The 17319-nt window shown below is 37.1% G+C and overlaps 2 protein-coding genes across 1 annotated transcript in view; one reads left to right on the top strand and one right to left on the bottom strand.

Annotated features, from left to right (window-relative positions):
- Positions 1-17319, bottom strand: part of LOC131410145 (phosphatidylinositol 3,4,5-trisphosphate 3-phosphatase TPTE2-like) — a 239512-nt gene that overhangs the window by 162142 nt on the left and 60051 nt on the right.
- Positions 2519-17319, top strand: part of LOC131410143 (proline and serine-rich protein 1) — a 28133-nt gene continuing 13332 nt past the window's right edge. Inside the window, exons 1-8 of the mRNA XM_058548054.1 lie at positions 2519-2676; positions 5766-5831; positions 7675-7743; positions 10286-10380; positions 11387-11480; positions 13353-13463; positions 15519-15602; positions 17155-17233. Of these exons, the coding sequence (XP_058404037.1) occupies positions 2632-2676; positions 5766-5831; positions 7675-7743; positions 10286-10380; positions 11387-11480; positions 13353-13463; positions 15519-15602; positions 17155-17233 (643 nt within the window). The 5' untranslated portion in view covers positions 2519-2631. The remainder of the gene's footprint in view (positions 2677-5765; positions 5832-7674; positions 7744-10285; positions 10381-11386; positions 11481-13352; positions 13464-15518; positions 15603-17154; positions 17234-17319) is intronic.

Raw genomic sequence — 17319 nt, 5'->3', positions numbered from 1 at the left:
CTGTAGTCTAGTAAGTGTGCAATAGCATTATGTCTAAAGAAACAATGTACATATCTTAATTAAAAAATGCTAACCATCATCTGAGCCTTCAGTGAGTTGTAATCATTTTGCTGGTAGAGAGTCTTGTAAAAAACTCAATACCTGCAAAGCGCAATAAGAGGAGTGCAGTAAAACGAGGTAAGCCTGTAAACGTATAGATCAAAGTGAGCAGAAGTTTCCTTAAGGAAAATGGCATTTCAGAAAACATGGGTTAGTGGAAAGAAGAGTGGAACAGAAGTGAGAAGAATTGAGTCCCAGTCTTCACTTAGTCACTTGCCAATGTTTTGGCCCTGAGTAAATCACTTAAGTGTTTTGATTTCTTTGTCTTTGAAATTTTGCTCTGCCCATTTTGTGGAGTAGGAAGATGCAATGAAATATTAAAAAGTGGATAAAACCAGAGACTTTAAGATATCTGTGTCTATATATGTTGCTTAATCATGAGTTTTCAGAATTTCTTGATATGAATAGCACTAAATATCGTGCACATAATTATAAGTATAGTTTACCCAGACGGTGTTGGAAAAACTGATGAGTATAATATTATATATATATATAAGATTTTTAGGTGACACCTGTGCTGGGTCAATTAAATATAGATTTCATTGACAATAGGTTAGACTCCTCCAAGCAATGTCAAGATTATCATGGTTGAAGATTATTTATAATTCCCTTGTGATGACATGACAGAGAGCCCTGCTGTGTGTCCAGCAGCTGGTTGTCTCAGAACAATGTTTTTGGCACCTTATTAGGGAAATTTCAGGAGTGTCTGGGTGTAAGGAGATGACAGAAAGTGTCTTGTGTTGAGAAATGGAAAAAGACCATTGATACTCAAAGGTCTGTGCAATTTCATATGGTTCTACTACCCATTTGTAGTGAAAGAATTATTGAGACACAATCAAGATATTGATGACAATCTCATTTTCTTGTTTTTAATTTGAGAGGAAGATTACAAGTTTTCTTCTGAGTTTACATAATTCTATCAAAATGATCAGGAAGAGAAAGGAAGACAGGGTCAGCTAGGGTATTGTTATGGGTTGAACTGTGTCCCCTCCAAACTCATAGGTTGAAGACCTAACCCCCAGGACCTGAGAATGTGACCTTATTTGGTGATAGGGTCTTTACAGAAGTAATCACGCAAAAATGAAGCCATTAGGGTGGGCTCTAATTCAATATAACTGGTGTCCTTATAACAAGGGGAAATTTGGACACAGAGACACACATAGAAGATGATGTAAAGACACATAGGGAGGGGGCTGGCCCAGTGGCACAAGCAGTTGGGTGCGCACGCTCTGCTGGGGTGGCCCGGCATTTGCCAGTTTGGATCCCGGGTGCGCACTGACACACCGCTTGTCAAGCCATGATGTGGCGGCATCCCATATAAAGTAGAGGAAGGTGGGCATGGATGTTAGCCCAGGGCCGGTCTTTCTCAGCAAAAAGAGGAGGATTGGCAGATGTTAGTTCAGGGCCAATCTTCCTCACACACACACACACAAAAAAGACACACAGGGAGAAGATGGCCTTCTACAAGCCAAAGAAAGAGGCTTGGAACAGATCCTTCCCTCACAGCTCTCAGAAGGAACCAACCCTGCTGACACCTTGATCATGGACTCCACCATCCAGAATTGTGAAAACAAGAAATTTCTGAGTCTGTAGTACTTAGTTATGGCAGCCTTAGCAAACTAATACAGGTATATAAATCATAGTTTATCATTTTACTAACAGTTATATAAACTCTAGCTCATCATTTTACTTATCATTGTAAATTAACAAACACTCACAATCTGAGATGGAATCATTTATGGACACTGTGGCTTTGCAGGGCTCGCCGAGGGCAGCATTCATTGTCATACGAAGCACCAGTTCAAATTTCTCAATTCCTTCCAGCACTGGTTGTCCAAGATCATCCAGAATGGTAACACGAACAGTCTGCATGTTGACTCCAGGTGCAAAATCTAAATTACGACTGATTCCCACATAGTCTGTTCCAGCTATGACAGTAGCAAAAGAATTATTCAATTGGGGATTGACTAAATTTGAACAAAATTATGAAAAGCAAATTATGTAGATTTATTTATACTTATTTAAAAAAATAAAGGCCAGCGTAACATTACAGAAAAGTATATTTAATGAAATGCAAAAGATTAGTATCTACATTAGTTATTGAGATAGTAGATCAACGATCATGTTCTGATCTTTGTTTTATCTATGTCTAACTATTTTAGCTTTAGTTATTTTAGCTTTCTGTCTTATAGTTCTTCCGTCTTTATTCTGGAATTCTCAAATAGAGCTAATAAAAATCAGGTCTAAAATAATCAGCCTATCAATCAAATATATGATTATCATAAATTGTATATAAAATATATATGTTTAAATTTTGTTAACATTAGTTAAATATCTATATTTTTACAGTTAAATATCTATATGTTTTCTATATTTTTTGGAGCCACTGCGGAACATCCTATTTAGGTGTGTTTAAAGCACACCTAGTTAAAGTAACACATTTCAGATACAAGTTTTTGTCCCACAAGCTCCACCCACACTTGCCCCAGGCAAAGAGGGCAATCCTTGATTCTCAAAGAGATAGTAATCAAGATGGACAAAAAGTCCTTTGAAACGGTGCTGGATGAAATTAGAAAGGTAATTACACTTAATTCCTTAAGTCGTATGCGCTACGAATTCTCATAGTTTATTCTCTTTGAGGGACTGCGTGCAGATTGTGCAAAATACGGGTTTAAGGATTGCAAAATTCGTTGGAATTTCAACGTATAATGTAGGAGTTAATATCTTGATACGTTTCAAGATACAAATAGAAATTAAATTAACGCTAAAGTTCTTGAGAGTCAGTGCGGTATTGTGGAAATTATATTCAGAGTCCTCGGTTCCGGAGCCGGCTCTACAAATCTTTAATAGCTCTGTCCTTTTGGATAAGTGATTTAATATTTCTGAACCGATTTCCTCATCTTTCAATAATGTAAGAGTGACTGAAAACTAGAGACAATACGTACGTAGAAAGTTTCTTGAAGAGTAATTATTATTGGAACAGATTTTTCAAATCTGTGAATAGGCAGACGATATTTGTTGTCTGGGCCGGACAAAATTAGCGTCCTGAGGAAAAGTGTGGCATTAAGTTTAAAGCTCTTAGGAATGAGCTTCAATAACTTGAATTTCAAAACTTTTTTGCTTCCTGCTTTCCTAGTTTTTGGTTCTTTTTGAGGCTATATTGTATGTAGCCTACCTCCCACAGTGAACCGGACAGCAAAAAAATTTAGCCTTGAGATAAATGTACCTTAAGCTAATGAGCTAAATGTAGTCTTGAGCCTAGCAGTACCTCTAGCACAAAGATAGAGAGTTTACCGAATTAGGAGGGGAAGGATTTACTGTACCATCCTTATGCTAATACAGGGTCCTTTGCTTAGAACTTCCAGGTAATTATCTCGCTATTTCCATACCTTTAGAACCCTTGACTGACACAGAAAGATTTGTTACCTTGTGCTCGGTGCTTATTATGTGTTTCAGCTCATGAAATTATTAATAAAATTGCCTGTGGACATGTTTTTCTTCACAATAAATGATTAATTTATAATAAAGCAAAATGTTTTTCTTCATCCTTTATAAAGCTTCTTTTCTTTTTCAAATTCGTATGTTAGGTTAAAATTTACGTATTTGACCATATTGAATGTTCTCTTTTGAATGAAACTCCTGCTTCTGCAAACCCAATTTGTCCAATTAAGATTTGCAATAAAATGTCAGCTTGCTAACTATATATTTAGAATTTGCCACAATTTGTTAACGAGCTGGTATATAATTGCTGTTTATAAGAAAATAGTTTGTGCGTTTAGGTAGACCGGAGTTCTACTTTTGGAAGCTATGGAGTGTCAGTTTGCATATATTCTCCCTTCCAAGCTGTGAAAAGATCACATCGTAAATGCTAATAAGGGGAACAGGAAATTTTCCAGAGATGAAAATCATATTCATATGAGATACCAACTTAATTCCTTATTTCTGTTCTGCAGTCAAAATGTCTTTTGCTGTTTATGCCAAATAATTAGATGCATCAACATTGTCTTAGTTTATTAAAATGGGATAAAAATATAGGCATATTTAAATATGAGAATTATTGGTTTTTTAAAAATTGCTCTCAGACTTTGTGAATGTAAGTCAGTTTAAAGCATGTAATCTCTTTCTGCATGTCACCATAGGTCTATAGATAATAGTGGCTGTCTGTCACTACTGTCATTTCAACCAAAGGCATGTAAGAAGATACTAGGAAAAGACATAGGAAGGGGGAAGAAAGGGGAAAAGACAGTGTTGAATTTGCTTTTCAAAAAGGAGGTAATTATAATAATAACCGGTAATTGTTGAGCACTTACTGTGTGTGCCTGTTGTAAGCACTTTCTCCCCGTGTTACTGATTGATCCTCCCGACAACCCATGAGGTGTAGGTACTATATTCGTTTTACAGATGGCAAACCTGCTCTCTGTGAGGTTAACTAGTCAGCTCAAGGATACCCAGCTGGTAAGTATTCACACTCACGCAGTCTGACTTCAGAGTGCCGTGCTGGTGTGCCTGGGGACAAGGCACAACAGCACAGCTGGGCCTCTCAGGCGTTGATGGAAGAATTGAGGCATGACTTGGCATCAACACAATCTAGGATCTGGTCCAGAAACTTGCTTTTGACTGTTTCCAATAATGATAATGATAAACTCCCAAGAGTACCTTATCCAGAATGCCATTTCCCCCCCTTTTTCAGTGACAATTAGACTACTGAGCACCCTGGATGTGTTTCTCAGTTGACTGGTCACTGTATTTTCCCCTAGCAGAATGATAGATGTGGAAAGTACAATTATCATTGTTTTGTAGTAAAAGAAAAGGGATTAGTTGATTATTAATGATTAGTAGTTACCAAATCATGACAGTCTGGTGTTTCCATCTCAAAGCTCGGCAAATAGTTGCAAGGAGAGCATATGTGATTTCAGTCATCTCTACATAGTGCTGGGTCAAGGCCTCCGAACTCCCTGAACTTCCCATTGATGAATATCCTGTAAGGAAAGGAACCATCCTTTACTGAATATGTATAATGTGTCAGATCTATTGACTCTTAATCCTCACAGTAACTCTGGGGTGGGTAGTGAATGGTATTCCCTTTTAGGTGAGGAGGCTGTCAGGATATAAAATGCCTCTCAAGGGCCACAGTGCCAGTTAGCAGCAGGCACACAGATTGAATTCAGGGCGCTCTGGCTCCTTGGGTTCTCATATCCCTGTGGAAGTGCTGAGAGCCTCGACTAGACCATGTTTTATTTATGTTTCTCTACCACTTAGCACATAATAGGTGCTCAGTAAATAATTGTGTGATGAATGAGTAATGTCTGATACATTTAATTTTAAAAATGACAATTTGGTTTAATTTGGGATGTTCTGAAACGCAAATTACGTTTACAGGAATTCTATATGTAATTTCTATTAATGTCAAATCTTATTACAGTTCTATTCCCTTTCTCTTTAGAAGTGAGTAGAGAGACTGAGGAGGTTTTCCTGCTATCTCAGCGTGTCCCTTAGAGCATGGAACCTAGAAAGGTAGAATGTCCTGTCACCACAGTGACTTTAGCTGCCCCTTGGTGCCGGGGCTGTAGAAGGTCCACCACTGTTTGAGTTTCTTCAGTAGTTCTGGTATATGCATACAACTGCTCTGCTTATGTGTATTAATGCTGTTTTTCTATGTTTTTTAGGCTGTTTTGACGGAGTACAAGTTAAAAGCAATCGAATATGTGCATGGATATTTTTCTAGTGAACAGGTATTCTTCTATTTGTTTAAGCAAAAATGTTTTTTTTGATACCGGTGTTCTGGTTAATGTCTGTTGACTGGCTGGTCAAGTTCAGAATTGCTTTTACTTTGTTGCTGTATTTGTTTAGGAACTTTAGAAACTTTCTGTTTGGGTAGAAAACTACAGAATTTATAGTTTGGGTATTTTATAAACGTACCTGCTATCACCACAATATCATATACTAACATGATTTTAAAAATGTCTAAAAAAAGCAGTTCAAAGTGTTTGTCATTCTGGATACACGATCATAAATTTATAAACTTCTAATGGTAAACGTACCCAAACTTGTACAGTATTTATAAAGTCAGTAATTGCAAAATTCAATACATATTATAAAAGAAAAGTTGAACAAATGGTGAAATATGTTCTTATATGAAGCCACTAAGTAAAAATTTTGGCAATAGGCAAAAAAAACAATGTCTAATAAGTAGTTTCTGTAACTGGCAGAAGACTGATGTTTTAAGCATGGTAGTTTAGTCATAACTTTCACCCAACTGTAGGGGAAGTTTGCTAATTTTGAAAAATATGAATGCATGCGCACACACAGAAACACACACACAGAGGCCAGATTTCTGAGGGACACTTCGAAAATACTTGATAGAGAAATAGGGCAGAAATAGAAATGCACATCTGTAGAACAGTTCTGGGAAAGGGTAGGGTAGACAATGGATGAATCTGTAGATTGAGTTAGTAAATGCTTCAACTTTTCTCTGTTTCTCAAGAGTTTCAAAACTTGAAGCTTGAATAACATTAAGCCTGTTGAAGTTCTGCCTACTAAATTGCTAAAAGCTACTTGATGATTTGCATGTGTTGGTGTCTATTTAATGAGTGTTTTTCAGCTGTCCCATTACTTTTCAAAAATTATATATTATTTTTATATATAATTCAAAATAATATATATTATATATTAAAATACTAAATTATATTACTTACTGTATTGCTATACTAGATTTTTCTTCCTATACAGACGTGATAGTTGGTAAAGTTTTGTGGTTGGTAAAGTGCCAGGTAGCATTTACTATATAGTAAAACATTATTCCCATAAAACTAAGGATATACAGTCTTACCAAATTATCTAGAAAGTACGCATAATACTTGTTTGCTAATTATGTATCTCTTTATAAGGAGTAAAAAGTATTTTTACTCTTTTTCACATACCATTCCAGTTTCTAGCATTAACCTTGCCTTGTAGAATAATTGAAACCTTAACAAATTTTTCAGGAACTCACAGTAAAGTAATTCATTAGCCCAGATTTATCACCCTCTCTTCTTGTGTCATTTTTTTTTTTTTCCTTTTGGAGTGTCCTTGGAGGCAGTGATTGATTAAAACTGTCACTCTCCACTAAATGTTTTAAGTTTTCCATTCATAATATATCTTTATATTCCTACGCTGACATTGTATCTCCATCTAGTACTTTTGCAACCTTCCTTTTCTCTAGGTGCTTTCTTTTTCTTGTATACCTTTTACTTTCCTTCGTTTCTAGACCAGCGATGTCCAAGACTTCGTGATGATGGAAGTGTTCTCTGTCTGCGCTGTCCATTATCATAGCTACCAGCTTCCTATGGCTACTGAGCACTTAAAATGTGGCTTGTGCCAGTGAGGAACTGAATTTTTTATTTGACTTGATTTCCATTGATGTAGCTGCAGGTGGCTACTCTATTAGCACAGTCTAGACTCTGGTGCCATGTTTGTCCCTCATCATCTGGGCCCAGGCAGCACATTTTGAATAGTAATTCAAAGTACTGAAGTAAATCTTGTAGGAATGTTTGCGAACACATTGCCATTATAAGTAACTTAGTTCCTTGCTTACAGGTGGTTGATTTATTGAGATATTTCTCCTGGGCTGAGCCTCAGTTGAAGGCAATGAAGGCATTACAGCATGTAAGTAACTTTATTTTTCCTTAGAATATAGAATTTAAGTATTTTTAATTCTCCCCTAGTTTTCTATAATTCATCTCAAGTTGTAATTTGTTTGCATTAGAAAAACTGGCCCTAAATTTCATTATACTTTTATTATTCAAAAAAACTGTTAAAAAATTAAAACTTGCCAAACTGTAGATTTAAATTGTATGTATATAATACTATTAAATTGTATACCAGTAAGTAATGTCTGATATATTTAATCTTAAAAATGACAATTTGGTTGAATTTGGGATGTTCTGAAACTCTAATTACCTTTACAGGAATTCTATATGCAATTTCTATTAATGTCAAATCCTATCTATTGCAATTCTATTCCTTTTCTCTGTAGGAGTGAGTAGGGAGGCCAAGGAGGTTTTCCTCTGTCTCAGTATATCCCTTACAGCATAGAACCTGGAAAGGTAGAATGTCACGTCACCACAGGACTAATTGGCAGATTGAAGGAGAAAGTATAGGCGAGCAAAACATAGGGTTTGGATTCTTAAGTGTTTTTATGCACTTCCTTTTATTTTTGGATGTCTTCATCTTGTATTTGTATTATATTGTATTTAGTCTTAGAAGAAGAGTCAGGCAGGTTTATACTTTCATTCTTTAGACCAACACTGTCCAAATGACCTTTCAGCAATGTTGGAAGTGTTTTATGCCTGCACTATCCCATACGGTAACCATTGGCTACCTGTGGCTTTTGAGCACTTAAAATATGTCTAGTCTGCCTGAGGAACTGTATTTGTAATTTTATTTAATTTTAATTCAAACAGGCACATGTGCCTAGTGGCTGCTATATGGACAGCACAGTGCTAGAGCCTAGATTAACAGACATCTAAGTCAAATAGGAAGATTTTCCTCAGAGTGTCAGGCATGGATAGCTGTAAGGGAATCTGCAGATCCTTAACTTCCTGAACTGATTTGCCTAAGAAAATGTCTGGATCTGTTGGTGCTCTCCTCTTTAACAATTGCTTTTTTTCTACTCTACCAAAAAAAAAAAGAGTTATCTCTCCCATCCACCCACAACCTGAGGGTGAAAATCTTTTGCCAAAGATCAAAGAGATAGTGCAGTCTCCTGAGAGGGAGAGCAAAGCAGAGAGCTTCTGTAAGAAATACTGATGGGGACCTTGCCTCGTTTTATCAAGACAGCAATCTCATGACTAAGCTCTGAGACCTGCTCCTCTGTCCACTTACTTTGGAATTAAAATTCAGAGATGAGAAGGCCAGCGCAGGCACAACTTAATGCGTTTATTTGAATTAAGTTAAATTTGAGCTTTTCTGACAAAGTAAGTCTGATTTGATTGATTGTTTTCACACTCTGAAGACTGACTTTGACAATTAGGTTACAAAGTAGACATTTTCATAAATTAAATGAGCTAAATCAGTATTTCTGAGGTTTTTGCAAATATATAATAAACTTTATTATATAAGGAAATCAATCTTTTGCGAATATTTAAACTTCTGGTAAAATTTTTAGATGCCAATTTAAAAACATGGAAGGGGTATATAGTTTTACCACTTCTTTTCGTGGTACGTGAGTACAAGTGTTTGGGAACCACTGTTCCAAATTTTAGGAATCTATTGGCTGTTGATTCTAACTGATCTTCTTACAGTGACTTTCCTTTTGAATTTCCTCTGCTGTTAACATAAATCTATAAATTGGCCAAATCTTCTACCTGCTCTTCAAAGATACATGTACCCTAGTTGAATAAATTATGTAACATTCCCCACAATCTTGGAGTGTCACAGTGCACATTAACATAAGACTCTTAAAGTTCTGCAGTAAAGAAACCTGTTTAACCCATCTTTCCCCTAATTGACGTGACTGTAGTACCCCTTTTTAGTAACACTATTCACCATGGATCTCACTTGGGGAAGTGCTGATTGTGGCTTACCTAGCATTCTAACTGAGGAATGTAATTTTTCCTAACTTCTCAAGCAGTGTATCTCCCATATTTGTAAGTATCCACTTTTTATATAACCTTTCTGAGAAAAGTAGTATATGTAAATTTTTTTTCCTATAAATGAACACATTGAGAAATGTGGATTAAAAAGAGCACATAGGAGAACTTAGATCTTCAGTTGAAATAGTTATTGAAAAAGCCTAAGTTTAATTCACTTAGTTTTTTGGGTTTTTTTGAGGAAGATCAGCTCTGAGCTAACATCTGCCAATCCTCCTCTTTTTGCTGAGGAAGACTGGCCCTGGGCTAACATCCATGCCCATCTTCCTCCACTTTATATGGGACACCGCCACAGCATGGCTTGCCAAGCGGTACGTCAGTGCGTGCCTGGGATCTGAACTGGCGAACCCCGGGCCGCCGCAGCAGAGCACACGTGCTTAACCGCTTGCGCCACTGGGCTGACCCCTTCACATAGTTTTTAGAGCTTACTTTTGAGTAAACAGTTTTCACCTCAAATATTTATATTAAGAACATTTAACTATACTTCCCCTAAAAAAGGCAATTTCTGGCATGAAAATTTCTCAGGTTGAAAATAAAATTATTTTTTATATTAATAGAAAATGGTGGCTGTTCACCCAGCAGAAGTGGTCAATATACTCAATTGTTTCACCTTCAGTAAAGACAAACTAGTTGCTCTTGAACTGTTAGCTTCGTAAGTATTTTTTTCTTTTTACTTTATTAGAGAAAATTTGAAAGACTTTTTAAATGTCTTTTAACTCATTAGTGTGTGTTAATGTGTTAGAATTATATTAGTGAATGGAACTCTAATAAAATCTACGAAAGCATAGACCTAAATTCTTATATCTAAATATCTAGTGTACTTATTACACATGGTTATAACTTACAAAATAAGGGGGCTTATCAAAAGTATTTGTTTTGATTTGTCTGCATTTCAGTGACTTGCTTTTACCTTACTACTCTGAATGACTTGAAAGGCTCATTGATAAGGCCCTAGGACTTACAGTTAGACGGGTTCTGCCACATTCTGACAACATATTTTTTGGTTTAATATGTACTTATTGTTTCTAGGCCTTATTTTCCTCAGTCATAAAAATGAAGATCTCACCTATTTAGTAGGGTATGTGAACTTTAAATACTGTAAGATAGGTGTAAGCATCCCTCACAGCATCTGATAAGTGACTGTAATGAATGTAAGCTCAAAGAGAAAAGGAATCTGCTCTTCTGCGGAATGAAAGAGTCTATAAGTTGCCGTTTATTTATAGCACATGCATTTTTAAGTCTCTTATATATTTACAGATGTCCACAAAAACACAAAATTAAAATAAAGATAAAACTTCATTTTTAGATCAGCCATGATTTTTCTGCATTTAACACCTGGTTGGTTCTATTGCCATAGCTCTCCTAACACTCACTGAGAGGGTATATTTTCAAGAATGTCAAAATAGTGATTTTTATTTATAGTATTACTTTTGTTGCTTTCAGGTAACCAGATAAACCTCAGTTCAGTTATTATATTTACCATCTTTATGTAAACATGTTATTTACATTCACCAATTAAAAGGAAATAATCACAGTTTTCTCCCTGTGTCATGGGGAAAAGCTTACTCAGATATATTTGTGTGGGAAACCAAGGTTGTTGGCCTCTGTATGTGTGTCCAGATTCTTAAATGAAAAGCTGAATTTTATTTCCTTGGTAGAAACATTGTTGACGCCCAGAATGCTCGTCCCATTGAAGATTTATTCAGGATCAATATGTCTGAGAAGAAACGATGCAAGAGAGTACTTGAACAGGTAATTTTCTCAAGATTGCTGTATAAATGGTACATTGGTTTTTCTGAATGTTGATGAAGAAAAAAGTACCAGTCTCACTCCTATGTTAACTTTGATGAATAACCTGACTGCTGTTATGGGATGGGTTCAGAATGACATCCCTGCAGTCTGTGGAGGAGAAACAGCTGAGTGAAGGGGATGCTGGAGGATGAAGAGATGGCTTGAGAGTGAGAGGCTGATTGGCCCCTCAGCTTGAGCCTCATGGGGTATTTATTCTCAGTCCCTCAGTAACTTTGCCCAGGCTCCAAGCTTTTGTCTTTAATTTTATGTATTTAGGAATGTTTTAAATTTGCTTTGTCATCAGGCTTATGTTAATCAAATTCCTAAGAGATGAATAATAAAGCAAAATTCTAGTTTATTAATTTAAAATTTCTAAGAGTGAGAGAAATAGTCCTTGTCAAGCCTAGAAAATTTGATTTGTCATCTAAGGTAGTTATTTCTCAGAACTGTTATGGCTAGAAACTGAATTAGTAATTAGAAACCTGCTTGAGGAGACACAGACTGCTTTCTGCAGCCCAATCATATTTAATCCTTACACCCTCCCCTCAGCTCAGGGAGAGGAGAAAACTTTGCCTCAGTCATAAGTTACTGTAGCAGAAGCAAGATCTGAGCCCAAGTTTCTTTGCTTTAGTAACTTCATCATTGGTTTTCTTGACTAAATTCTTTAAGGCATCATGCATTTACTGCTGTGGTTTTCTTCCTTATAAAGTATTCTGATCATGTCACTTTCTTTCTCAGAAATAATCTAGGCCTGAGTGTTCTGTGGAATAGGCCCTTTGGTCAATGTATATTAGTAGAACTTTTCTGGGAGGTAAACTTGAAGAGCCTTTAAAATGTTCATACGTTTTGACCCAAATATTCTATTTCTAGGAATTTATTCTAAGGAAATAAATAGAAATATACAAATACGTATATATGGGCATTCACCATGGTGCTATTTATAATAGCCAAAAATTGAGAAGATTTTTAGTGTTGGAGTGTTTAGTAGGGGCCTGGATAGTATAGCTAATTATATGTGTTGTGAATCAATTTATAAAACCAATATACCTCTATAACATCATACATACTTGTAAAATATAGCTACGTATACATAACTTGATATTCCTATAATACAATATAGATCTATTGGAATACATGTCACCTAATATAGTGTTTTTCATTCACTGAATAAATACTTATTGAGCACTAACTCGGTATGTGTTAGACACTATTTTAGAAGCTGGGGATGCAGTAATGAACAAGCTGGGCCACACTCCGTCCCTCAGTGCATCTCATCATCGTGTAATATTATGTTGAACACTGTGTACCCGAATAACTCTTGCTTTTTCAACAGCACAGCTCTTTGGACATCCAAGGTCCCATGTTATTTGTTTGTTTGTATTTTTTCCACTAAATTATAAAATTCTTGAGAGTGGAGACCATGTCTCTTTGGTCTCTGTGCTCTTTTTGCCTTGCCCGTAACATGAGTCTTGGTGTTTGTAGAGTTGGATAATGTTCTTTTCTGGTCGTCAGAGAAATGGGACGTATTAAATAGTAAATGGACTTTTTTGCACACAATTTACAAAATCTGTTTTGAAGATATCTTTGTATAGGAGTCTATTAATTGTGACATTAAAAACATTATGTTACCATTTTGATAATTTCGTTTAAATAAAGTGATTTTACTTACTAATTTTGGTCATATTCACCACTGTAAATGCTGATGGATGGATGAACAGATTGAATGTGATGCTATTAATTCATGTTTTTTCAGCCGGGCTTCCCAATATCCAGAGTACTTAACTTTATGAGTTTATTTGATTTTTTAGCCACCTCTTCTTTTTTATGTTACAGGCTTTCAAGGGGGGCTGCAAAGCTCCTCATGCTATGATCTCTTCTTGTGGAACAATCCCAGGAAATCCATATCCCAAAGGAAGACCTAGTCGCATAAATGGAATTTTCCCAGCAAGCATGCTTTTATGGCTTACGTATGAAACTTCTTGTGGTTAAATATGAAATTTAGCATAGTTATGATATTTAAAGAAAATGCCAGTTGATGGTGCTTCTACAAAGGAAAGGAATTTTATGTCAGCAACTTAATTCATAGATTCACCACTGATTGAAAGTTCATATGTAAACTACATTGAAGTATTTGTGTAAAATGTACAGAACAAGCCAAACATAAAAGAGGATGATTTCGTTTTGTTTTGTTTTTCCAAGTATTTTAGAAGCAGTGATTTACATTTAATAAAGGAGCATTTCTCAAATTCTCAGTATTCCTCAGTTTCACAGTTAAGTGTGTTTGGGAAACTGCATGCAATGTTTTCTTCCTGGAGAATCACGTTGCATAATAAAGGCTCTGAGAAGTCCCATAAGAAAGAAAACTTCTTTTTGTATCATCCAGTGTACTTCAGACTTCTTTGCAAAATAACTTTTGCAAAGAACGATATATTTTTATTGCGGTGTAGCAAATAACCTTAAAACCTAGTGGATTAAAACAATAAACGTTTATTGTCTTGTACAGTTCCTGTGAGTCAGGAATCTGAGAGTGGCTTAGCTTGGTTCTGGCTCAGGGTTTCTCATGAGGCTGCAGTCATCGGAAGGCTTGATTGAAGCTCAGGACTATGCTTCCAAGGTGGCTCACTTACATGCCTAGCAAGTTAATGTTGGTTCTTGGCAGGAGGTCTGTGTTCCTCACCGTAAGCACTTTTCCATAGTGCTGCTTGAGTACCTCATGATATGACAGCTGACTTCCACCAGAGCAAATAATCCAGGAGAAGGCAAGTGGAAACTGTTGTCTCTTGTGACTTAGCCTTGAAGGTTAAATGCCATCATTTCTGGAATATCCTATTTGTTGCACAGGTCAGCCCTATTCATTCTGGAAGGGAACTGTATAAGGACATTTAGGAGATGAGGCTCACTGGGGACCATCTTGGAAGTTGGCTTCCATACTAGTATGTACCGTTAAGGGACTCACATTATTAGGGGGACACTTTGTAATAGTCTGTCACCTTATTCTGATCTGTTAATTATAGCAGTCTTGAATGAGGTCTCATTTGCCCTTGTATAATATAAACTATCAAACTTAATACTTATAAAGAACACCATTTTTTATCTATTCTCAACTGTAATACAGATACTCTTTTTGATTCTCTGAGTATTATACATACTGTAGCATTGGAAGTCTATTTCTGGTTGCTCCTCTTGTGGAGGGAAAAACATTAGAACATACCTTGTCCTGCCCTTCTGTCATCCCCATGTGTACAGTGTGTGTGTTACCAAACCAAGTGGGCTCACCTCCTGGTGAGTTAAATAAGACTGCACCAGTGGAAGTTGTCTCACAAAGCAAAGTGTATTTGCAGCAAATAGGAGGAGATGAGGAACCATTTCCAAAGTCATGGTGTCCCCGAACAAAGGGAAGCAGGAACTTTTATTTCTATTGAGGAATGCATATTCAAAAGCGAGAGGCGGGGTATTCGCTTGCACAGGCTCAGCTGGAGAACATGCTTCCACATAATAAGGCCTAAGCTTCTCCTGGAGAGATCTTTTTGTTAAAAATAAGGCAAAAGTCATAGGCATGGCTCTTGTGGTGAGACCTGGTCAGTTTCAGGATGGCTAGTGATTACATCTCCCTTGAGTTTCTGGCTTGGTCAGTTTCAGGGCTGCTGGTTACATCTGCTTAACATACAAAAGGAAAAGAAATAACTTGGAAAAACAGTTAATTGCTTCCAAACCCACCTTGGAGTCTCTGGAGGCCCCTAGTCAGTGACATGTTTATTTCTGAGTGCTTCTGTACATGTTAGGATGGGTCTGCGCCAGAGGAGAGTTCCTCAGCCCTTATCAGAGTCGTGCAGCCAGAGCAGGATTGGGTCTGGAATCCAAGTCCTTAAACTCCTACCAGGTTAAGTATATTTTGTTCAATATAATACAGTGAGGAGTTTGTTTGTTTGTTTCTGGTTTGGGGTTTTTTTTAAGTCTCAATTATCTTTCTTTCTTTCTTTTCATTTATTTTTTAAATAGGGAACCCCTTTGAAAAAAGATGGTGAAGAATGTACTAATGAAGGCAAAGGAATAGCTGCACGGATTCTTGGACCATCCAAACCAGTATGTTTAGAAAATAAATCATGAAACAATTCTTAACTCTTACGTGTAGCTTCCTGTCCATTCAAAGTATGAATTCTGTTTTTGTGTTGTGAAGTTCAAAGTATACTAGAAACTCTAGGAGAGTGAATGGTATAGAGAACTACAGTATAATTAGTTAACAGTGTGAAGGGCCCTTCTGAGGTTTAATGTTTTAGTTTAAAGTAAGCCCAGTCAAATTGTTTTTATCTTTTTCTCCAGCCTCATTCAGCTGTCCACTTGGAGGTATGGAGTATGGAGAATTCACTTTAACTAAGGTTGTGTTTTGGTCGAATTAGTATTAGTATTAGTGAAAGAAGAATGGAGCCAGGAGGATGAGAGTATTTTCAAGGGAGTGATTATAATGATTGATTGGAATATAAACAGAAGAGAAGACAACCCCTGGGTTGAAGGATTGTTGGGGTTGAAGTACTTGAGGCCTCCACATGGCCACCTTGCAATCCCTGCCTGTCCACTGACAGGAACTCCAGTGGCAGTGGTTCGTAGCAGAATAGTCACAGATGATAGTCATTGCATGAGACTAGCGCATCATACAGGGCCGCCATTATGAGAGCCAGAAAGAATCTGGATCCTTTACCACCAGTGGATCCCCTTTGCCCCGAGGGCACAAGTGCACCCTCCCTAGGGCATGCCCTCCAGCCCTCCCTCCTTCCCTCCCTCCCTCTCTCTCTCTCTCTCTCTCATTAAAAGTATATTGTTTGGGGGCCGGCCCGGTGGCGCAAGCGGTTAAGTGCGCGCGCTCCGCTGCGGCGGCCCGGGGTTCGCTGGTTCGGATCCCGGGCGCGCACAGACGCACTGCTTGGTAAGCCATGCTCTGGCGGCGTCCCATATAAAGTGGAGGAAGATGGGCACAGATGTTAGCCCAGGGCCGTCTTCCTCAGCAAAAAAAGAGGAGGATTGGCTGTTAGCTCAGGGCTGATCTCCTCACAAAAAAAAAAAAAAAAAAAAAAGTATATTGTTTGACTTAGCTTCAGATATCTTTGGTTCTCTAAAGACTAGTTGTTTGAATGCTTTGTTACTTGTATAAGTTCCATCAAGTATAAAATAAGATTTGTGGATTTAAAAAGGCAAAACCACTAAAATAGTGAATTCATAACTCCAGTCAACATTCTACTGCAGTTGTCAGAATTCCGAATTCCAAAGCCTAGTGGATTTCTTGTCTTACATAGGAAGAGATGGGAATTCTTGGATTAACCTAGGCTGGGTTTAGAGAGGAGTATGCTGTTTACGATAAGGTCTGACCCTTCACTGGAAATGATGTAATACTAAAATAAAAAATAAACACCTCCGCAACAGTCTTTGACAGGATCTGCCTTTGCAATTTATAGGAACCACATTTGTTAAAGCAAAGAATTTCCCTCATTTGTGCCGTGTATGAGTCCAGTAGCATTTGGTATGCTGGGGCATTTTTAGCCTCTTGGGACTAAATATTTTGAAAGACAAGTTGTACCTTGTTTTGCCAGGACACTGCTTACTTGGTTTTCTTCTAACTGCTATACTTCCCCCCCTCATCTAGCCTCCTTCAACGTACAATCCACATAAACCTGTTCCTTATCCAATACCTCCATGCCGGCCACATGCAACTATTGCACCAAGTAAGTTCTTTCATTTTTTAATTTTTTTTCACTGTTTACTTATTAAATTGAAAGCAAAGTAAATGTTCGTATATGTTCTTGGGAAT

This window comes from Diceros bicornis, chromosome 9 (assembly GCF_020826845.1).
Source record: "Diceros bicornis minor isolate mBicDic1 chromosome 9, mDicBic1.mat.cur, whole genome shotgun sequence".
Classification (NCBI taxonomy): domain Eukaryota; kingdom Metazoa; phylum Chordata; class Mammalia; order Perissodactyla; family Rhinocerotidae; genus Diceros; species Diceros bicornis.
This window is presented reverse-complemented; position numbering and strand designations above follow the sequence as displayed.